The following is a 22162-nucleotide window of genomic DNA, read 5'->3' as shown; positions in this document are numbered from 1 at the left end:
TCTAGATTTCAGGGATAGTAACATCTTTATTTTTTTCTTTTTATAATTTTTCTAAATTCCATTTGCTGCGGTTTTTTTGACATTTCTAACCAGCTTCTAGGATACCAATTTCAGCAGCCAGCTTTGGCAAGAAACACCTTTGTAACCTATTGATAAAATGCCTTTCTGTATGAGGAGCTTCACATATTAATGGTGTGATTCTTTCTACCATACAAGGAAAAGAATAACATTATTATTATTAGCTCAAGCAAGTAAACACATTACTTCACTATCACACTATCTTGCTATTCTAACTTTTGGGGAAAAGAGTGAAAGGAGAAGATAACAGAGGGTAAGACTGGAAAACTGACTCGTGACTTATTCCCTATCTCCCCAAATTCTGCCATTATCAAAAGAAAAAAAGAGGAATTTGAATTTACCTTTCTGTTAATGTGCTGCATCATCCACTCTGAATTAAGTTAGTGATTAATTACATGGCTTGCATTAGTAGCAATCAACATATTGGCTCAATCCTTCTGAAATACATTTTTAGGCTACTATAAGTATTACTGTAATCCTTTAAATCCTACACGCTTCATAAACAATGAATTCTTAAAACCAGTAATTAAAAAGTTAAGAGACCTTAAAGGGAAGTAGTTTTATAAAGTATGTTTATTTTGCAACTTAATTCTATAATTTTTTACATGTGTTACTAATCAAAGTGTTTTTAAGAAATTTTCGAAGTCCTGCATAGAGGCTTTGGCAATCTCTGTACAAAACACCTCATCGGGCAGGGATACCAGCTGATCCAGGGAGATGTAGCTGGGCTGGGCTGGGTCATACTGGGCTCTTCCCAAGAAGGCAAGAAACATATGCCTCTCTCTGATTCGTAATAGCTTTGAGTTGAAAACCTAAGAAAGAAAAAAGGGAACCATTTTTTAGGTTGTCTAAATTTCAGACCCCGAGGCATAAAAAATTAGAGCTTTTTTTATAGCCAAACTGAAGCTCTAGGAAGCAAACAAATAATATGCTTATTTTCCTTTAGTTTACGTCAAACATCAGGTAGGTTAAATTTATATATAAATTATCTAAACTCTAAATAAATACTCCAATACAATATGCTGACATACACAACAAAAACCAGGGAGTGATACAAAAACCCTAATGTGCTTGAGAGTTGTTTCTATATAACAACTCTATTACTTTGTAATTACTGTGTAATCACAGCCAAGACAGTGGAGGCATTCAGTAACAGGGAGCACTCTCCCTCTAGCATCAGACAGATTCAAATAACCACTGTTACAAGGAAAAAAATGAAGAGGTGACCACAGGGCATAATGCAAATAACAAACTGGCACCGTGGCAAGGGCAGAGGTGAGTGGATGTGACTCCTGTCATGATAATGTGGCCAAAAGGCACAGTGTGGTGGTTCAAAGCAACCATTTGTCTTCTGCTGCACAGCAATGCCTACCTGTGAAGATACCTGCCACAAAAAATAATCTAGACAGACAAAGATGAGAACAATGGTAGGGGAAACACAAAAGAAATCAGCAGAACATTTGAAAAGAGAAGGAAGTGGGGAAGATGAGATGCACAGTTAAGTCGTAAAAGCAAAGATCGAAGTCCATTCCTGAGCAGTACAACTGAACAGAGAGAAATGCTATAGAGGCAATATTGATGAACATATGAATGCCACAGGAAGAAGAGATTTTACTAAAAAAGAGACTCCATTGATGGAAGAAGAGTTCCATGGGGATGCAAACTAATTTGAACAAGGAGGGAAAAACAAAACTACTGTTCCTCCTCTGCCTTCTTGAATTTTAAGAGGCAGTCAAAATAGAGAAGAAATTTTAAAAAAAAGACTTAATCACCATTTGTAGCTGACAGAATGGTTACCACAGCAACTGTAACATCAGATAGAATTTGAAAAAAAAAATCCTCTATACTTCCTATTTTTAACGTTACTGTCAATCAGGATAAAAGTGAGTATCAATGGAGATAAATATGTATTTGTGAAGGCACAAGTTAAGGCCCAACCATATGCAGACTGATGTGCACTACCTGTATCCTGGAATTCAGTTTTCAAGGGTGAAAGGGAAGAACAGGAAAGAGAGGGAGAGACTGTGCCAAGAATAAGGAATAGAGGAAACACTCACCTTACCAAACAAAAGGAAGAAAAATAATGAGGTGAACCACCATAAAGCCAACAATAAGACAACTGAGAAGTGAGCAAAACTTGTGGTCATTTACAGATCAAGGAGGGCAAAGTGACAAAGTTGAGCATAAAAGCAAGCATCCTTGTTAAGTAAAGATAGATTAAATAGCAAGATAATAAAAATCCTGAGGAATAGTTTTATTCCCCCATCCAATTTTGGCTTTCTAGCCACTTAGGTTCTCTACTAGACTTGCTTTAGAAAGAAAATTACTGCAGTTCAGAAGCTGAAATTTCTGCTTTCATTTTTACCTTGTAAGAAGATAGTGCAACAGCATGTAGGCATTGAATGAAGTGACTAACACTTTTAGCTTTCAATTTGTGAGGAAATAGCAGTAATGAGGAGGTAGGAAAAAACCCAAAATAGTAATCAAGAAACAAATCTATTTTCAATCCTGTGGTATTTTAGCAATTGCCGCAGCAATAAGACGGCCAAGGATAATCTAATTGTCTATTGGACAGAACTTCTCTTACCTTTACACTGTATTTTCAGATCCTACAATTTCTAAAGGTTATTTTTTAAGTAGACAAACCTGAAAGAAATGTTTCTATTTATATATATAATGTTACCTAATGAACAGATCTTCTTCATAATCTGTCTTCTCTTGTGTCTCTTAGGTAAGATTTCAGGAGAAGCAAATCCCTAAGCAGGCAGTAATCTCTCTTGCATGAACACAGAAAAGTGAGCATGACTACCTCTGTTAAAAACCTTAAATATCACAAGATTTTGGGTAGTGATGTCACACGTGCTAATGGAAAATAAGCAGCAGTTCCATCGGAAATCTTCAATAGTTTCTGGATTGCTAATAAAAGTTATCCCAATTAGAGTAAAAGCCACAGGCTAGCTGGAGAATTCACTTATGTTCTGCACAGAGCAAGGCTCCACCTTCAGCACATCAGTGAAGTGTCTGTGACAGAAGCACCTACAATTTATTCCCAGATCAACAGCTCACCTGAGGAAAGCGAGTAAGCATGTGGTGGGGAATGCCCATTATGTTGTGTAAGTAGTCAAATGTCTGTTTGAGTCTCTTTTTACTTGCAGTTAAAATCTTGGGAGTTTTACACACTATCTGTTGAATTTCATCACGTTGAAAACCAAGTTCAATTTGACAAACCTGAAAAAGAGCACAATTTTATCTTTGCAAGTCAGTTTATTTTACAAACAGCAAACTCAGCTTATTTTAATGTGCCACTGAAATAGAGTAATGCAAAATTCTTCTATTCTTTCTTACACAGGAACAAGAATGAAAACCACAAAAATATCTGCCACTTCAGTTCTTCTCAAGTCAGACAATACAAATTATTTATTGTTCTAGATTAAAGTGTCATTTGTTTATAAAATATCCCCAAAATAAGGATAGCCTCTGTGAATATGATGTATTTTTCAGTTTGTCTGAGACACGAACAAAAAAGCCACATCTCTATATGTATGGCAGTTAAAAGCATAAAGATTTTCCCCAAAGAGTCCTGTATCATTTTCAATACCAAGCTGTCAAGAGACTTTCTTTCTGTGGAGCTGTTGAGCTTTGTAAAACACAGCAATCGAATAGGTAGTGCCTACTTTTGCTAATGTATCCAAGGTACATTTTTTAAAATAGAGAGTATAATTTCTATAGTTTTCAACTTAAGTCTGCTGAACTTAAAAGAGATTACAAAATACGTAGGGTATTTGATTTATTCTACAGTTCAATAAAGTCTAAAGTAAGATGTCTTTTTCAGAAACTGACTTGACTTCAATTATGATTTCCCAAAAGGAAAACAAAACACATTTTTTCAATAAAATCATGAGCACTCCTCCCAAAGTGCAGAATGGCAAGCAATTCATTGAGTTGTTGAGAAAGAATTCAGCATACAAGAGTGTCTGTTAACTCAGTCATTTCTTCTATCCTCCAGTGACACTTACAAGCAGCTTGTTTTCAGTCATGAAGTGGGTGTGCTTGCCAGCTAACATAACCAGACTTTCATATCAAACTAAGGTACTTCAATTGGCAAGAAGGTGGTGTTTTTGTTTGCCCAGTTTGATGTGCCAAGAGTGCGGCTTTTTTCCAGAACTGCTTGTCAAATATGAATGGAAGGGCTTAGAATCCAGGTTTTGAATTTACCTTAGGACTTCCAAATCCTTACAGGGAACTGTTTCTAGAGGCAACTATAATCAGGTCTTTCAACTCCTCATTTCAGCTTTTCTGCTTTATAAATATTTGTGCACCACACAAAATACCAATCAACTGAGACAGCGTTCAAGTATGGAAATAGGTGTTTGCACATGAGTGGTACCTTCCACGGAGCTGAGCTGGCAGGGGTAACTTCCTGCATCAAGATACACAACCAGAGTTAAGACCCTGTGTTAAATCAGTGCAGAGATAAAGCTGGGCCCACTATAGAGGTAACTGTGGCAAGAATCTTGAGCTTTTATTTTCTACTCTGTGACATGGAACAGCTCCCTCGACATGATCAGTGAGCTCAAGTGTAAGTTGCTTTGACTGCACTCAGTCTGACAGCAAACATGTTTAATATTCAATAACTCTCTAGGCCACACACGCTAATATCCTTATTGTGTAAGCCTCAGCAATAGTCAACAAAGTATGTATTATTCCCACAATAGGAGTGGTAATGAAAGCTTTGACAGGTTTTACCCTGTCAATGAATCTCTAATTGTGCTTGATTAAACCCTCAGAGGATGGACTAAGCAATCCTTCAGCACATTTAGTCCATGACTGGTATCTTACGACAACCAAGATCAGCTACTGTACTTGTTTCTAAATAACAGTCCATGCAGAATGAGGGATGCAACCTGATCACTTCTGAACTGTTGGTACGAGATTTCACTTTCCAAGTACTGTCCTCCCACCACCAGTTTAGGACATACAGGTTTGAACATAGATTCTGAATCCAACCTCCTGAAAAGCTTGAGCTTTTAAGAATTAGTAGATTCCAACAGTGGGGACCTAAAAATCACTTCCTTTCTTTCCCTTTCTCACACATTTTAAAAATAGAGGTGCTATGCTGTATTTCTTGGTGGATAAACAAGATAGTCACATAGAAATAAAGACCTCAAAAACACATTCATTATAATAATGGCTCCCCAGCCTGTGGAAACAATGTGTGTTTAAAAGAAAGCACTATTAATTAGAACAGTCTGCTACTTTCCAGTCTCCTCCCTTACCACACACACATTTCAGATTGCAAGACTTCTAGTGTTTAATAGTTTCAGAACAGTGAGTCTGTCTGAAAATTATACATTTTGATTTATAGTTATTTGTTATAGAATAATGGAATTTCACAAATTGTTACACTACATCATGCTGTTTGGCCTCGATGGCTTTACAGCACAGTAATTGAAGCAATACACTTACATTTTCAAAAGGGAAAGGAATCCCCATGGGATTGAAGTTATTTACCCAACAGTTGTTAATAATGACCATCTGCTATCAGCCAATAGGTGTCAAATGCACATTTTGGCAGGCTAGTTACCTGCCAGGAGAAAAATAATCAACTGCACATTTCTTGCTCCTAAATACTCACGGACAATCCAAGTTAGCAAAAACCATAATAATTAAGGGGAGGGAAAAAAAGACTTGAGTATTTTTCTACTCATTAAAAGTGGGTAACCATTTATGTCATCATATAGCAACTTTTGGCAGGAAGGCAATGCATCAGAGTAGAAAAGAGAATAAGGTAATGCTCTGTGCATTGAATGAGCTTGCATGCTATAAAGGAAAATACATGGTTTAACAGTTACTTTATATCACCACCAAAATTATTTCATTAAATTCTTTCTGTACACAATCCCCTACAAGAATTTTAATCTCCTCACAACTCTTCAACTATATACAATACACTTTTAATATCTATTCATAAGCTCACCTGAAGATTTTCTTTTACAGGCTCTATTTTGCCAGTCAGTAGCCTTGGAAGACGAATTACCAGATCCTTTGTCTACAATCAGAAAAACACATAAATTAATGAGTTTTATGGAAGGCTTTGAAAGAAAGATCCTATATAAACTTTTTTTTTCATTTCATTTTGTATTTCATTTTATCTCTACACCAAAGATGAATTTGCATGAAACAGCAGTATGTTAAGATGCAAAACATTACTCAAATATGTTCTTTAAGAAAACAAAAAATAAAAAATAATACAATGTAAAGCTGATAGGAAGAGGGAGTAAAAGCATGCATCAAAAGGAGAAAGTAAGCTCAAGTACTCAATTTCTTTCAGCCCTCAAGTTGTTTCTTCCTATCTTTTTAAAAAAAGTAAACAACACACCACCCAATGGAAGCTATAAAAGGGTTTTTAGTGGCAGTGGAGCTAACTTCTGAATCTGGTTAGACCACAGTGTAACAGCACTACAAGAAATACTCCACATTCCCTGAAGTGTCTGATTACTTGCAGTCCACCCTGAGTACAAGGTGGTGGCTAAACCTTTTTCCGAGGAGATGTCTCACCTCAAATATGGAAAGGCCAGCAACAGAGCACTGTAGCAGCTATGACTGTTCAGCTAACAGACGAACCCAAGATTCCACTTGGAATTTGGTATTCATTGCAATCCCCACCTACTGCAGGACACAATTAACACTGCCCACTTACTCCAGGCAAGTCCAGCTACCACCTGCCCTGAAGATCCAAAGCAAGGTGCTGAATACCTGCTAAGCGCATAATGTGGTGTGCACCCATGAGCAAACACAGAGGTCACTCTTGGTGAGCTGAGCGTATGATTTAGCATTTATCTTGATAAGATACTCACAAATTAGACTAGTTTTATAATTTTTAAGTATGTTGAAGTATCTTGAAGAGATGAAGAGCATCAAATAATTTTCCAGAAATTAAAAGAGCTGCTTGCTGTTTCAGTAATTAATTCAGTCCTCTGACCCACCTCAAATAACAGAACTGGACATACACATGCTTATTTGATAATAAACTGTAGCAGGTCATCTTCAGAAGCTGTACTTCAGGTCCTCTGAATGTCAGGTGTCCATATCACTTCCACAGACAGTTAAAACCATGTTATCCTCCTATAACCCTCTAGTGACATTGCTGGTGTTAACACAATGTTTGTTGATAATCTCCAAACACTTCGGAGTATTCATATTGCAAGACCTTACAACTGTCAATAAAAAATACCTGAACACTTCAGTCTTTACCTTTTTTACACTGAGACCAAGTTCATTTTTGAAGAAACCCAGTCTGTTATCCAATCTTTCCACTGAAAACAACAGCAAATATGGAGCTCTTGAGACCATCTGAGCAATTTCTGACTTACCAAATTTTTTTGATTTTAGGTAAGCCACTCTAGAAAGAGAACAAAAACAAAATAAAATCCAGTGATGAAGATTATATTGCCTCCATTTATTCAGTGATCACTTAAATTCCTCAATGATATCTTATAAATGGACAGATGTTCTAGGATTAACATGCAACCTTGCCAAAAATAATTAAGGTGAAATCTGGAGTTATCGTAAAAGCAAAATACCCTCCCTTCCAATTAATTAGAAGTAAAATAAACCTCAGAGCAGAATGTCAATACTGAAGACAGATTTTAATTCCTTCCAGCTGTACTTAAGCAGATAACAATGTTAACCTACAGTTAACTACTAGTCTGTCTCCTAGACTGCAAACACATTAATACGATATGGACAAGAAGACATATACAGCCTTTTGCTATTTTAATGAATTCCATTTCTACTGCTGAAGGAATGGAGTCTATACCTCATACACTCCTGTTTTGCCAATAGCATTGGAGTAGAAATATCATACAAGGATGCTGTGTGTAGAGATATTGTCGAAAAAGATATTTCTACATCAGCTGAAGTTGTGTTTGCCCTATTTTCAGTCACTGGTCTAACAAGTGAGCAACAAACATCTGGTTGTCAGAAAGCAAGAGGAGTTGACTAAGGTTTTGATATTTAACAGAGCTTGCTTTCCTTCCTTCTTTCCAAGTCAAAACTTTTTCCAAACTTTGATTTCAGTGAAAGTGAAATCCTATTTCAAGTCCCACTTGCAGTAGATGATTACCACAGCTCCCAGAAGAAAATGCTTGAAGAGGACAAATACAGCACACCAAGTAAAGAGACACAATTAATCCACATACGACCATGTACTAAACAACTAAATTACAATTTGGAGAGGCTTCTTCTGGTTATAGATGAAAGTAGTTGCAATATGAGAAGTATTTGCAGTCAGATCAACTTAGAGCATACAAGAATTGCCTTATCTGGTAGTAATTAAGATAATAAATGGGTTGCAGAATATTCTGCAGAAGTAGATATTCAGTAAAAAATGGGCTTTTTGTTAAACTATGTCTTGTGGAGAGGAAAAAAAAATAAAATTACCTTCCAGTCACTCAACTTCCCTCTTTCCACAAATCCTCAGAAATTATCACAAGCCAAAAACTCCCAGATGGAAGATAAAAACAAGCTCTAGAGGACCAATTCCTAACTGAGCAGGCACCCCAACACAGAAGGTAGCACCCTAGGCTCCAGACAATGACAATGGAATTGGCACAGCTTCCAAGCATCCCAGAAACAGCTAAATGAGCAGAATAAAAATCAAATCTTTTGGCTGTCCCGACTCCACTTCTTTTCTGTTAACAAGTCATTAAGATTCACACTTGGAGTGTTTCTTCCTGGAAAGGCAAGAAACTTAAAAGAGGAATGGCAAGATTGTAGTAACTTGACTGTAGAAACTAAAATATTAAAGGAACACAACTATCCAACCTGGCCAAAGCCTGAGATACATCTGTGAGTGTTGGCACCAAGGTCAGCCCTCGTTCCACTACAGGGCTCAGCAGTTCTCTGTAGCATGTTAACAGTTTTAAGTCATCATTAACACCAGCATAAAACAAAGCATCTGGTGCAGCTGCAGTACAGACACTGATTTGCAACTGTCAAAATTGCTAGGAATTATGGAATGTTTTGACTTTTACAGTGTTTATCTGAAGTCAAATGCCAAACCTATTGAAATTTTGTTTTGTTTCCTGGCAACATGGGATCCATAGCAATAAAACATTCCAGAGTGATGTAACCAATACCACGTCCATCTGCACCGAACTGTTTATGCAAAGGTGATACTCAGCTTTCAAAAGACAGCTATTTGAGACACACTCACTTCACAGCCTTTACAGCACACACACTTACTTTAAAGCTTGCAGGACAGCATTCACCAGTGTCAAACTTACAGAAGAATCATACTGCAGAAAATTAAGAAGAAATTGGATTGCTCTGTTTAGCCCCTTCTTTACTAATCAGCCAGTGCCACAGGAGTGTCACTGAAAAGAAAATCTGACTTAATGGAAGAGTTAGGATATTTATCACAAAAAAAACCCCAAGCCTCTCTTCAGAAGAGCAGTCTGGTCTGATACCTAAACTCAAAACTACTTCTGGAAAAATGACATAGGGTATTTTTTTTGGATATTGTTTCTGAAAGGCCACTTATTAAACACAAGATTAGAAGAACAGAGGAGAAAGAAGTTAGGTCTATGTTATACAAGAGTCTACTCTTGTGCCTGTTTCTAAATACTGGTACTTTCAGATAGAAATGCTACTACATGCAAGAGCCAAGATGACAGACTTTTTCTCTGGAGTAGTGGGAAGTTTTGAGTTCATTAAACATGCACATACATACATGAGTTGTTCTGGGAAAAAAACTATTGAATTAAGAATAATATTACAAATTAAAGTCCATTTTAAGGACTGAAGAACAGTTTAGGGCCATAGAAGTGTGAACAAACACACACACACAAATTAGTTCACTGTAGTGTAGTGTTGAGTTTCAGCTGGACAACAGGAAAAAAAGTCACCAAAACCTCCTGTTGCTATTAGATGTCAACACAGAAGAAATCTGATCTGCTTCTTTGATTGCAGAATTCATGAGGCTTCAAATTGTGGCTGAAGAGTTTAATATTGTTCAACAAATTTATGTAAAGCCTCAGGGATGTCATTTTGGAAAGGAAGCTGACACAAGTAAAGAAAGTGGCCTACGATGGCAAGCTGCTTCCTCTGTGGCAGAGAGACAGAGATGGGCATTAAAATTTGTTAATAGGCAGTTTTCAGGTGGGTGACGGTGTTGACTTATGATACCATCACACATTAGTGCCAACAGATGGGGAGGCACAAGAATATACAGCCAGGGTAAGAAAGGAGTAAGAGTAAGAAAGGAGGCAGCAGGCAGCACAGGTTCCTTCAGACAAGGTTAAACCACCTTGGGAAACCAGATCTTCAAGCCAAGGGGCTTAACACCCTGCTACTACTTGAAAGGCTTACCTGGTTTCTAAAGCTTCCAGATCTTCACCAAGAATGTATGGATTTTTGGTCAGGAATGGTCCTAGTTGATTGTCTTCTACACCCACATCCTTAAGAAACAGAAGTATTTTTTTTACATCTTTTTCAAAGTCCAAGGTCAGTAAGAGCTGACCTGCCTTTTGACGTTTCTCCACTTGGGATAAGTCAACTCCTACAATAAACAAAATTAGAAGTTGTTTTAATTAAACACAGACCCTGCTTTCTCTAAGTGTTTCCCAAAGGCATGCTGGAATTTATAGGACTACTCAATTTTTTGCACTGATTTTGCATACTTTAATTACTCAACACAAGAAAGCTATACCTTGTATATTGTGGAAAGACTCCAGATAAAATAAGCAGTCATTTTAGAAGCTTTTGCTAAGTTTATTTTTTGAAGAAAGACCTTTGCAGTGAAACCTGCATGTGCCACATTTAGAGACCTGCTCTTGTTGCACAGAAGTATGTGCACATGAAATTTCCAAATCTGTTATAAAAGGGGAGATGACAATTTTGCAATGAAGGGCCTTTGTACACTGACTCACACATGACAATTTCTTACTATATGGGGACAGATTCCTCCTCTCAAGTATTAATTTCTCCAACCTCTTCCCAGTCTTCCTTGCACGTTTGGGGAACAAGGTGGTGAGAAAGCTTGAACTTGGGCATCTCTGTAGTCCAAGTTTTTTTGACACTTCCCTCTTGCCTCTCCAGTGTACTGTGCCTCACTCCTAATGTTATGCATAGCAACCATTCTTTTTCTTTCCTCCCAAGGATGAAGAGCTGCAGCTTGTTTTGCAGCAAATCAAAGCATTTTTAACCAGCCCAGAAGAAGAAAGACCAATTAAATTAAATTACACAGTGATTCCCACCTCCTGAAGCTGTGGGAGATGCCTCCTTCTAACAGAGCACTAAGGGACTAACACCAGCCAGCTTTGTTTCCCAGCAGTATGGCACTGCTAGTGACACAGTCCCCTCCTTTTGTCTGTTTACCCTGGATAACATTCTGCAGCTTTTCACCATTGGTCACTGTTCCCATTTTCAAGTTTGCAAGGTAATCAGAAAGAGCAAAGCACAAATGACAGGATTTGCAAAGCTCTGCATAGGCAGAGCACACAAACAAAATCACACATACCTAGGTGGACAAGTTTTGTAAGAGTTTCTGAGTGATCAACGTAATCACGAAGCGTGGAAGACTGAATGGGGAGAAGGGGTTCTGCAATGATCTGTACAGCTTCTTCCTCAGAAATCACTTCCAGAGCAGATGAAGGTGGGATGTCATCCCAGTCTGAGAAACAAATATAGAAAACCCAAATGCATTTTGTGAAAGACAAAGCTGCTCCCACCAAATGCTATACAGATCTCTTAAAATCCTTTCCAAAATGCAGGAACACTGTGCCATGTGATAAACAGCCAGCCTATTATTTGAAAACATGTGAACATAAACTCTGCTCCCCGTTTTTGCCTCTGTTCCATCTCCTGGTCACTGCCCATCAACTTTTACTCATATGGCCAAATCTGAGAGTAGCACCCAGCAAGCCTGCCAGTCTGCTGCCTAGACACTGCAGACAAGAGATCAAATCACCCTCTGGAAAAGGATCCTCTTTCATGTCTTCACAAATGCATTCTAGCCTGATCACAGCCAGATAAAAGGCCACTGCCAAGACTATTTTTCATAACCTGACCAGCCCACTGCTTTGTGGCTGTCCTGAAAATGCAGCCTGGAATGCAGCTGTTTTAACTTTCAATGTATTTCACAGTCAACTCCAGCCAGGCTATTATGTCTTATCCATTACAGAAAGGCAGCTGACTGCCACTATCTCTAACAGCAAAAGGAATAACTTCCTACTCACTAAGGTTTCAAAGGGAACATTATTATGCTTGTTTTCCCCCAAGTGTTCCAAGTCACAGAACTCAAGGTCTTTAAAAAACAAATTCTCTAAACAGATCTATTTTTCCATAGATAGGACTTCACAGCAGCAAGATTAAGATTGCTGTTTGCAGGCTAGCTGCTAGCATCCACATCAATCATCAGTTTGATTACTGATCAGATGCCCTGATTATAAACTCTTTGGGAAGGGGATTTTCAGTGCTCTACACCTTTGTATAATGGCTTCTGAGAGACCAGGGTAACACTCTTCGAAGTCAAGAAACAAAGGCACACTAGAACTCTACAAGTAACTCCAAAGTAATTAGGATGTGCCTAATGCTCCAGGAAGAGTTGCACACACTAGCTTGATAGCTATTGAAGGTCTTGTCTTTTTCTCATAGCCTCAGAAACAAAAGCACAGTACAATGCTTTCAGCAACATTTACACATTGAACAGGAACCCTCTAGGAATATATAGGAATATCAGGTGGTGTTTTTTTTCAACTTGTTGAGGACCAAACCAATATACAATTAAGTCCATTCCACACACATACATGTCTTTTATTGCCACTTTAAGGTCCTTACACTTCCTATTGGGAATCATACTTCAAGTTACCAAAACCCCCAAAAATTATCAATTATGTTTACTCCATTATACAGACTGACAACTGGGCAAAATGCTACACACACATTCTCCAGTCAGTCTGCTGGCAGATAATCTGGCCAGTGGATAAACTACATCACAGGTGCAGCCACATACCAACTGGCTGATCCATCACTTTGGTGCAGCACTGTTTCAGAACCAGCTACACACACAGATCTCTGCTGCAGGTCTGAGCCACCCCAAATGATAAGCTCTGTATAATCCAGGCTGGCTGGGCTCAAAGCAGAATCTGAACATACAAAGCTGCTCAGTAATTCAGAGCAGATTTCCTCAGCATACCTAAAGTAATTTGAAAGGATGGAAATATTATATTTTTTGTTTAGATATAAAAGTAGGGGTAAAAAGTGAGTAAATTTCCTCAGGGCAACAACACCAAGGCACCGCTGCATTTATCTCCTTTCGTGTCCTTTCCTCAGAAGACAGTTGGGTGAGCATTTCTCATCAGAGCAGCGCTTGAGGAGGCTTCACACCACTGCCTCCTGTTGTTCCTTCCTGATCCCTCAAACCGTGGAGTGTGAGCTGCTTCAGGGGTGCGGTCTCCCAGCCTCACTCAAAATAAAAAAAAAACCCAACAAAACAAAAACCCCCACAAAAACAAAACAACCGACCAAACAAAAAAAACCACCAAAACAAAAAAACCTAAGCCAAATAACAAAAAAAAAAAAAAAAAGGCAAAAAACCCCCAAACCAAAAAAAAAAAAAAAATTAAAAAAACACCAAAACCAAACGCCCAAAACCCCCAAACCAAAACCTTTTAGTTTGTACCACCACATCTGTGAGGGAAAGGCAAACAGATGCAGGTAGGGTTATGAAAACTCCTTCAAAGAGCAGCTCCAGACCTACATTTCTACCCAAAACATTATACCTTTATCTCACTTTAAAGATATTCTTTGCATGCCACATCGACCATAACTATCTGAATTAACTACGAGCTAATCAGAAGTGAAAGTCAGGAAATCCAGATACATATTTTAGGCGAACGGGGCAAAAAAGGAGAACCCAGTTGGGGTTGAACCACAGCATACTGCAGACATAATTTGAGGATTCGGGAGAAATTGTATCCCTTAAAGCCTCTTACCTTCGTCCAGTATTTTTGCATTCAGATCAGGTAATATTTCTGGTTTTGCTTGTTCCTGTTGCACTGAAGGCAGGTTACTTTCGGGAGCAGAGAAGGCTGCATCCTTGGCGCTGTCGGGCGGGGAGCAGCTCCCTGCGGACAGCCGCCTGTGCCCCCGCAGTCTGCACAGAGCCGCCTCCTTTCCAGCGGGCAGCACAGCCCGACCGGCCAGCTCAGGGCAGGCCCGTGCGGGGCAGGCGGCAACCCCGAGCCGCCGAGGAAGCTCAGCAGCAGCACGGGCCGTGCTCAGCAGGCAGCCCCAGCGGGCGGCGTGCCGAGCCCACACGGCCATCACCCACGGCAACACGGCATCCTACGGGCAGGAAAAAGCCGCGGGGTGATACGGGCGCTGCCCGCCTCGCCGTATAGCCGAGAGCGTGAATCCCCCGGCGTTACAGCAACCCCTCGCTGCAAAGCGCCACCTACGGCCTTCAGGCTTTAAACGCGCCACAAACAGAGGAGCCGGGTCTGAGGCCGCCGCCCGCCGCCCTCTAGAACAGCCGTTCCCTCGGGAGCACGGGGAAGCCCAGCCAGGACCTAAACCCTCCCGGGGGCACGGGGCCCTCCGCGTAAAACCGCACAGGGCGGGGAGGCTGAGTCGGGCCGCGCCCGCCGTCCTCACCCCGCAGGGCTCCCCACGCCGGTAGCCGCTGCGTGCAGCCTGCGGGAGAAGGGACAGTGCCGCCCGGCCCGGGAACAGCGGGACCCACCGGGGCCTCACCTGCGCTGCGCGGCACGGCGCGGCCCACGTGTGCGCCCCGCTCCCCGGCCCGGCCTGGGCGACACCACTAGGAAGGAAACACGGGGGAGTAGGCAGCAGCGTCCTTCTCTCCGCGTGTTATAAAAGGGCGGTATGGCGCAGCCAACTCCCCTCCTGCGCTCCGTTTCTCTCTCCCTCCCTCGCCTCGTGGGCGCGGCCGGGCGAGCTCCGCCCCTCGGCGCGGCGGGCGCGGCGCTGCCCCGCTCGGCCCGCTCGGCTGCGCTCGGCGGGACGCGGCACGGGCGGGCGGCCGGGCTGGTTCGGGCCGCGCCGCGCCGCCCCGCGCATCCACAGCCGCGCTGAGACGAGGGGAGAGAGGGGGCGAGATGGCGTCGTGCGTGGGGAGCCGGACCCTGAGCAAGGACGACGTAAACTACCGCCTGCACTTCCGCATGATCAATGAGCAGCAGGTGGAGGACATCACGCTAGAGTTCTTCTACCGCCCGCACACCATCACCCTACTCAGCTTCACCATCCTCAGCCTCATGGCCTTCGCCTTCACCAGGTGCGCGGCCGCCGCGGGGAGCCGCAGCCCCGCCCCTGGGTGCCGGCAGCCCCGGCGTTCCCGGGCAGGGAATGGGGAGGGTCGGTGCCCGGCCCGGGGCGAGCAGGGGCAGCGCGGCTCCGGCCGGGCCGTGCCTGCGGCGCGCTCCCCGGGCGGCTCCTGCAGCGCCCCGCGACCCCCGCTCGGCAGGCCCGTGCCGAATGGAGAGTGGGCATCCTGCCCTCCTTTCCAGAGCGGGCATCATCCCCACTGGGTTTCCTGGGAACTTGGTCATCGTTCTGGGGATATCTGCTAAAGTCTCTACTAAAATGTGTGTTTCAAGGAGTTGCCAGAAATGGCCTTTATTAGGCTATCGAGCAGCCCCGCGGTGACATCACTCGTGTAGATGGTTTCCCAAGCGTGCGGTGCACGGCAGTGGCTGTTCTGTGGCACCGCTTCTGTACCCCACGCTGTCTGTGGCCAGTATCGGGTGGGCTGAGGCCCTGGCACGGGTGTGCTCAGCACGGGTGGGTTTGGCAGGGCTCAGGCCCTGGTACGGGTGTGCTCAGCACGGGTGGGTTTGGCAGGGCTCAGGCCCTGGCACGGGTGGGCTCAGCATGGGTGGGTTTAGCAGGGCTCAGGCCCTGGCATGGGTGGGTTTAGCCACATCCTTGGCGCACCACAGGGAGGGAGGGGTCTGTGGGCATCACCCCTGCAGTCATCTGTGGCCATACTGCCAGGAACGGACAGGTTTTTCAGGAACGTTGCTTTGAAATCAAGGGGTATAGCAGTGCAGTCTCAGGGGTATCCTGCATGTTTTTTGAAGTTGTGTATACTCTTTGTTGCTTCCCACTGGATGTGAAGATGATTGTATAATCCTCCTGCAGACTAAGTTGTGTTGTACGTAGGCAGTGATTCCTGTGAGGTTTTGGCTAGGTAGTGCAGTGCGTTTTAGACTCATTTAAATTTTTGTGGCACTGTGTGTATGCAGTCATGGATTTCAGTGGTCTTGTGGCTTAAACTCTGATTGTGGCGAATCCCCCCTTGAAAGCGACCTTAAAACACTAATTTATGACAACTCTCCATTTGATGTAAGAAGATTATTATTTGTCACTAAGCCTGATACACAGTTCAGTGTGTAATTTTGTCTTATTCTAAGAATCAAATGTTTAGTTTTCATCAGCTGTGAAATAATGGCCAAGCCTGGCTTGAGCTGAGACAGGGCCATAAGGAAAAGTAACATAGTGCAGATAGTCTGAGGTGTGCCTTTTCTTGTTTCAACATGTGTATGGCCCCAAGGGAGATACTTTTGGTGAGCACATCCCTTGTTCTACTTGGATCCCTTCTTAACTCCAAAATCAGAGATGTATTTCTGTGCTCTGTTACAATGTTTAATTACAGACCTTTGGTACAAGTGCTCCTCGTCCCTTTGCCTCATCACTTTTCCCCTGAAGGGCTAATTTAGGTCAAAGTTCTGACTCACTAAGAAATTTTCATCACAGTGTCATTCTGGAGGATTAATGGATTGCTCACCTTTGGGGAAGGAATTTTGCCATTAATTCTTTCAAGCAGAGGGTGAGCTAAGAAGCAATTTCAGCGCTTTGGAGTCTTCCAGGCCCAAATAAAATTGCTTCACTTCTGGGATGTTTGTTTGCATTTTTCCAAGAGGATTGCTGGTGTGTCTTTCTAACTGACTTCTTCAGTTTCATTTTCTTCCCTCTGTCTATCTCTGCCTCACTTCCTGTGTTTAAATACCAGTTGACTTCTGTTTAACTCTTCTCTATTTCTCCTCTTCTCAGGTTGTAGAAGGTACTCTGATTTTACTTTCTCCCCTCTCGTCCTGCTATTTTCAACTGTTGTAGGAGTTTCATAGATCTGATTGATATCAGAGTGCTGCCTCTGGGCCTCATTTGGGACACTATGCAAACCATATACACTCTTTGAGAGACTGGGGAAGAGGAGATACTTTCTCACATGCTTTTACAGTCTGTGCTCCTTTCCATTAGCTTATTGCATTGAGTCTACACTGACTCATGCAATTAAGGTGATGTTTAAGTTCTTTTTCCCACTTGCTGGGCACAAGGCCCTGTAGACTTCCCTGTAAGGTGTCACAAGTGATTCTTTGCTTCCCGTGCTGTCAGTTGTTCCGTAGCTCTCCTGGGCACTTTGTTGAGTGGGGGATTTTCTATGATAGATTCATGCTGATGTTGTGAAGTAAAATTTATTCTTTCAGGAACTTCACCATAGACAGAGGAAATTCTGTGTTCCTTAAATTCTTGTCTCTTCTATAATTGCTTTGTGTCAAAATTATGTGGAGAGTTCTGAGGAACTTAGAAAATGCTTTTCCCTTGTGTGTAGCAAGCCATACATAACATGAAGTCCTCCTTAGGATCACTGAGAGCAGCTGCTACTGTCTTTGAGCTGACAGATAAGGGTGAAACTGAACTTCAGATAGCAGGAATCTTCAGGTATGATGATAATAATAATAATAATCCAAAAGAAATGTGTTTTTTAATTTTTCTGTGTTAAAGTGGGTAATAGAGAGTATTCTGTTCTTTAAAGCACATCCTTCTAGTGCTTCTGACAATGGCTGCAGCTTCCTTGGTTGTTTCCTGCTGAATGAGCCAGACAGAGGCTCCACTGCTTCTGTCCTGTGCCTCAGGGCAGAGGTGGGGAGTGGCTCTAGCTTTCCCTGTCCTCTTCCACCCTAGATAGAGGAGTGTGGCCCTCCCTGAGCCCAGAGGCAGCCTGCAGGAGTGAGTCCTGGAGGGGATATTTTGTGGGACACAACAGGACTGAGGAGGGTGACAGACTAGTGGCTTCTGGGATGAAGCTGCCTGGGTTTGTGGAAGCAGGAGTAGGACCTGTAGGATGTAGGGCTTTTGTCTTGCATGTCCCTTGATTAATGGGCTTGATTAAACTGGATTCTTTAGTTGTATTTAGGGTTGGCTGAGTTTATGGAAGATGTTTTTCCTCTTTCTTCCACGTTCCAAATTTAGTGTCCTAGCTATTTTTTCCTCAATTGAGTTCCCCCCTCAGCTTCTTTTTGGTGACGTAACAACTCATTCGTTGACATTTTTGTAATCTACTGCTCTGGAGAAGAACAGAAGAGGGATAAAGATTATGCAGTTTTTATGCTCTTTGTTTTTTCAAATTTCTTCTCTAAAAAGCCACAGAATTGATAAATGCCCTTATAAAGTGGGTTAAAATTGAGAATTTTCATCTGTCCTCCCATGTAAGCATTAGAGACCTTGCTTCTGCTGCATGAATGCTGTATTTCAAAATCAGAGTCAACAATTCTTGGGCTATGTAAGGAGATGATTTAGTACATTTTCCCAATTGCAGCTTGTTATGATTGCATCTTTCCCTTTGGCATTCCCCAGAATAGTTCTTCCAGGTAAACACTATAATTCTTATACCAGCTAGTGTGCAGCAGTAAGTTTCTGCTCACACCAGTTCTTACCTGCTTCTGGCAAGAAGATTGGGTGTCTATCCCTTGTGAAATGTACCTGCAAGCCAAAGTAAAATGCTTTGCCACTCACTTGGAATGAATTGCAGTTTAACCCTGCATACATCTTTGTTGATTTTGGCGGGAAGTGGTGCCAACATGACTAGGAGAGCTTTTCTGAAGCTGAGTAGTACTCAGAATCCTGATGTGCAAAGGGAGGACCTTTAGTCTCACCTGGTGCAGCAGTTAAGTGATGTGATCACAATGTCTTTCACTTCTTTGCTGGCTGTGATGAATTGATGTGATGCAACTGTACTTATTTGTTCTATCTAAAAGGAAAACACCAGTTCATCCTCTTGGTGGCAGCCATGACAGAGTGTTTCAGTGTGTTATTTACATGTGTTAAAAGAGGGATATGGTTCTGCTGCATCAGAGCTGGAGGCTCTGGCCAGAAGTGCACTGGATGGCATGAGTCTTGGGATTGCCAAGGGAGCCTGAGTTAAGCTCTGGGACCTGGAGTTTATGGCTGGTATAAAGTGTCAGCCTGTGCAGCATGGCTGCTGGAAAATGACTGGTAAGGCTGAACTCAGCTGGTTAAAAAAAAATGCTGTGGGAAGTCCCTAAGGCCTGCAGAGAAACCATTTGTGTTTAATGCACTTTTTCCTTCCATACATTTAAACTAACACAGTGCTTAAATGCCTCACAGTGATGAAAGCCTGCTGTGAAGCTGTTAAGGTTCAGTTTTGAGGAAAAGAAAAATAATTTGGCTAAGTGAGAAATATTTTCTAACTGCAGCAAGTATCTAATGTGGAGAGCATTTATGCTGTCATGGATTCTTTACTGAACCACCCAGAAATGTGACAGATGCTCTTCCAGGAAGAGCTTTATACCTTCAAAGTTTGCTAGGAATTATTTTGTTATTGTGTTGTGGATAAATAAACAAGTATACTCAAATGAATAAACTGATCCTAAGTGCATGCTAACTACCCAGATAGTAAAACTTTGACTTTAGTTGTAGTGGGTATTATGAAATATTCACTGTTTATACTATGATAGACTGAAGTTTGGTTTTTTGTATTACTGAAGTATCCCAGAAACTGTCTGCTGGTTAGTAAAGTTAGGGGAGAGTTATTTTGTTAATCTTCTACCTGCCTGAAAAGAAAGGGCTCTGTCAAGTTTGCCTCAGCATTCCAATCTGAATTCTTAGGTCTGTCTTCTGGCTATAATGTAACAGCAGCCCAACGGATGCATGATGCTATAATCAGAGCTTTGGCTTAATCGATCTTAAGTAATTGATACTTTTCTTTGGGTCTTTCAAGTTGTGCTGTGTCTCTGTTACAGATTCTAAGCTGTACATTCATTATTTCTAAAGACTGATTATAATAATTATTTCTGCCCTCATCTCAGGCATTTGATGTTGAGGATAGGCAAAAGGAAGTGAAAGATATTGTAAGTAGCACCAAAACAGCAGAAGGAAACCTAGGAATTGCATCCAGGCTTCCAGAAGTTTTAGTTTAGGTGTAAAAGTAAAAGTTGCTGTGTAAAAGTAATTCAATGATGTTTCTGTAAGTATTAAAGCAGGAAGATTTTTTTTCACCTTATGTTAAATTTGATCATTATTTCTACACTCACTTCTAACAATGCTAATGGCTTGCATGTGTTTACTAAATATTTAACCCTCCTGTGAGAAGGAGACACCCAGAAGTGTAGTGTGAAAATCATTCAGTGCAATTACTGTCTTAACTTGTAACATAATGGGCATGCATATTTCTTATATTTAATTTCCTTTTATTCTTTATTTAAATAATGTATCTTGAGAGCCTTTTGACTTCATCCTTATAATGTACTTTAATACTGTGTTGTCTGTTTCTTTAGGGATGATTCTGTACCAGAGGATAATATTTGGAGGGGTATCCTCTCTGTGATTTTCTTCTTTCTAATCATCAGTGTTCTAGCTTTTCCTAATGGTGAGTAAGGTTTATACAGCTTGTTCTTTGTGTTTTTTAAATGTTTCTCTTTATTGCCACTATATTTACTTGGACTTTTATTTAAATATCAATTTTCAGTGTATTTTTCTTTACTCATTGGAATTCTTTTATGTTAAGGAACAGTCTAAAAATGGGTTGCAGTCATACTGAGCAGAGATAAGTGTTATTTATAGCTTGTTATTTATAGTCTGTGTTTAACAAGGAAGTTAAGTTCTCAAAATCAGTGTCCTATTTGCAGATGTGCAGTTGCAGCTCAGATTGTAAGTAATGATGCTAACAGACCCTTAAATAATGTTTAGGAGAACTTTGCCTCAGTGTGTTTCAACAGAAGTATAATTCTAAAAGTTCTCAGACACAGCACCTTACCAGAAGATAGTAATACAAATGGTTTAAGTTGCATTTACAATGTAAAACCTCAGTTGCTCAGTAGAAATTAAAGTTGGACAAAAGTTTTGGTAGTTGCGTGAGGAGCAGAAAGTAAATAAAAGTGTAAGAACGTTTCTGTGTCGCTTAATTCTGTGGAAGAAATGCTTATACGTGGTTTGTCTGGTTTGGTTTTTTTAATTTTTGCTTATTCCTGTCAGCAAAATAGTGATTCTTGGGTTAAGTCTAAACTGTATGACAGTTGGCAATGTTCAGGAAAAAATAGTGATCATGTGCAGGGCAGCTTTGTACTGCAGAGTTGGGATATGTTTTCCCCAGATGTTAAAGTTCTATATGCATGCTTTTCACAAAGTGCTGCACAAAAAACTGAATGCCAGAGAAAAAGCAGCTTGATGCATACAGTGGTGGAAGAGTGGTCTGCAATGTGTGCTGAAAATATTTGTTGAGCCACTTCTTGCTACCTAAATGTCTGATTCATCTTTAGATGTTTTCCAGTTTCACCAGATTTACCTTCTCTGCTGTTCACATTAGCTGAGAGGTTTTTAGTCTAACAAATCAGTTTCATCTTTCACACCAGTAAAGACCATAGGTGTCTTCCTTCTTGTCAGCTATATATGATGCTCAGTTTGGAAATTCCAGGAGGCCTGTTTGGTAACATTTCTTGTGGGTCTGAAGACTAAGGACCATGTTTTTTTGTTAACACAGACAAATTTGTATGGGATATCTTAACTGGGAGCAAGCTGCATTCTGGAAACCAGGTCAGGACATCCTCAGGTGACACCTGAGATGTGGTGTCTGCTGAACAAACAGCATGCTACTGTTCTGGACATGACTCCATAAAAACAGTGAAAAATTGTCTTCATGTTACCAACTGGCAGTCTCCTTTTTCCACTCTGAAATCTGCTGGAATTTTTTTAACAGCATAGAGCTCCAGCTTTCAGGTGTATTACATAGTTTGATGAAGAACTGATCCATGCTCATGCC

The 22162-nt window shown here is 41.3% G+C and overlaps 2 protein-coding genes across 3 annotated transcripts in view; one reads left to right on the top strand and one right to left on the bottom strand.

The window, feature by feature from the left end:
- Nucleotides 1–73: 73 nt before the first annotated feature.
- Nucleotides 74–15004, bottom strand: MTERF3 (mitochondrial transcription termination factor 3). The gene is made up of 8 exons (XM_058813547.1): nt 14836–15004; nt 14076–14427; nt 11600–11752; nt 10450–10639; nt 7333–7480; nt 6056–6127; nt 3145–3306; nt 74–890 (listed from the first exon to the last, which is right to left on the bottom strand). The coding sequence occupies exons 2-8, from the start codon at nt 14404–14406 to the stop codon at nt 696–698; spliced, it is 1251 nt and encodes a 416-aa protein (XP_058669530.1). The 5' UTR covers nt 14407–14427; nt 14836–15004; the 3' UTR covers nt 74–695.
- A 129-nt stretch (nt 15005–15133) lies between these two features.
- Nucleotides 15134–22162, top strand: part of PTDSS1 (phosphatidylserine synthase 1) — a 28374-nt gene continuing 21345 nt past the window's right edge. For both annotated transcript variants that reach the window (XM_058802782.1, XM_058802775.1), the window contains exons 1-2: nt 15134–15379; nt 20682–20773. In XM_058802782.1, coding sequence (XP_058658765.1) covers nt 15201–15379; nt 20682–20773 — 271 coding nt within the window. In that variant the 5' untranslated portion in view covers nt 15134–15200. The remainder of the gene's footprint in view (nt 15380–20681; nt 20774–22162) is intronic.

This window comes from Ammospiza caudacuta, chromosome 1 (assembly GCF_027887145.1).
Source record: "Ammospiza caudacuta isolate bAmmCau1 chromosome 1, bAmmCau1.pri, whole genome shotgun sequence".
Lineage (NCBI taxonomy): Eukaryota > Metazoa > Chordata > Aves > Passeriformes > Passerellidae > Ammospiza > Ammospiza caudacuta.
Note: the sequence above shows the minus strand (reverse complement) of the source record. Positions and strands in the feature narration are given on the sequence as shown.

Coding starts and splice junctions, on each gene's coding strand:
- MTERF3 (XM_058813547.1), bottom strand. CDS start 14,406: ATGGCCGTGTGGGCTCGGCACGCCGCCCGCTGGGGCTGCCTGCTGAGC. Junction 10,640..11,599: donor TACAAAACTTGTCCACCTAG/GTATGTGTGATT, acceptor TGTTTATTGTAG/GAGTTGACTTATCCCAAGTG. Junction 7,481..10,449: donor CTGGAAGCTTTAGAAACCAG/GTAAGCCTTTCA, acceptor TTCTCTTTCTAG/AGTGGCTTACCTAAAATCAA.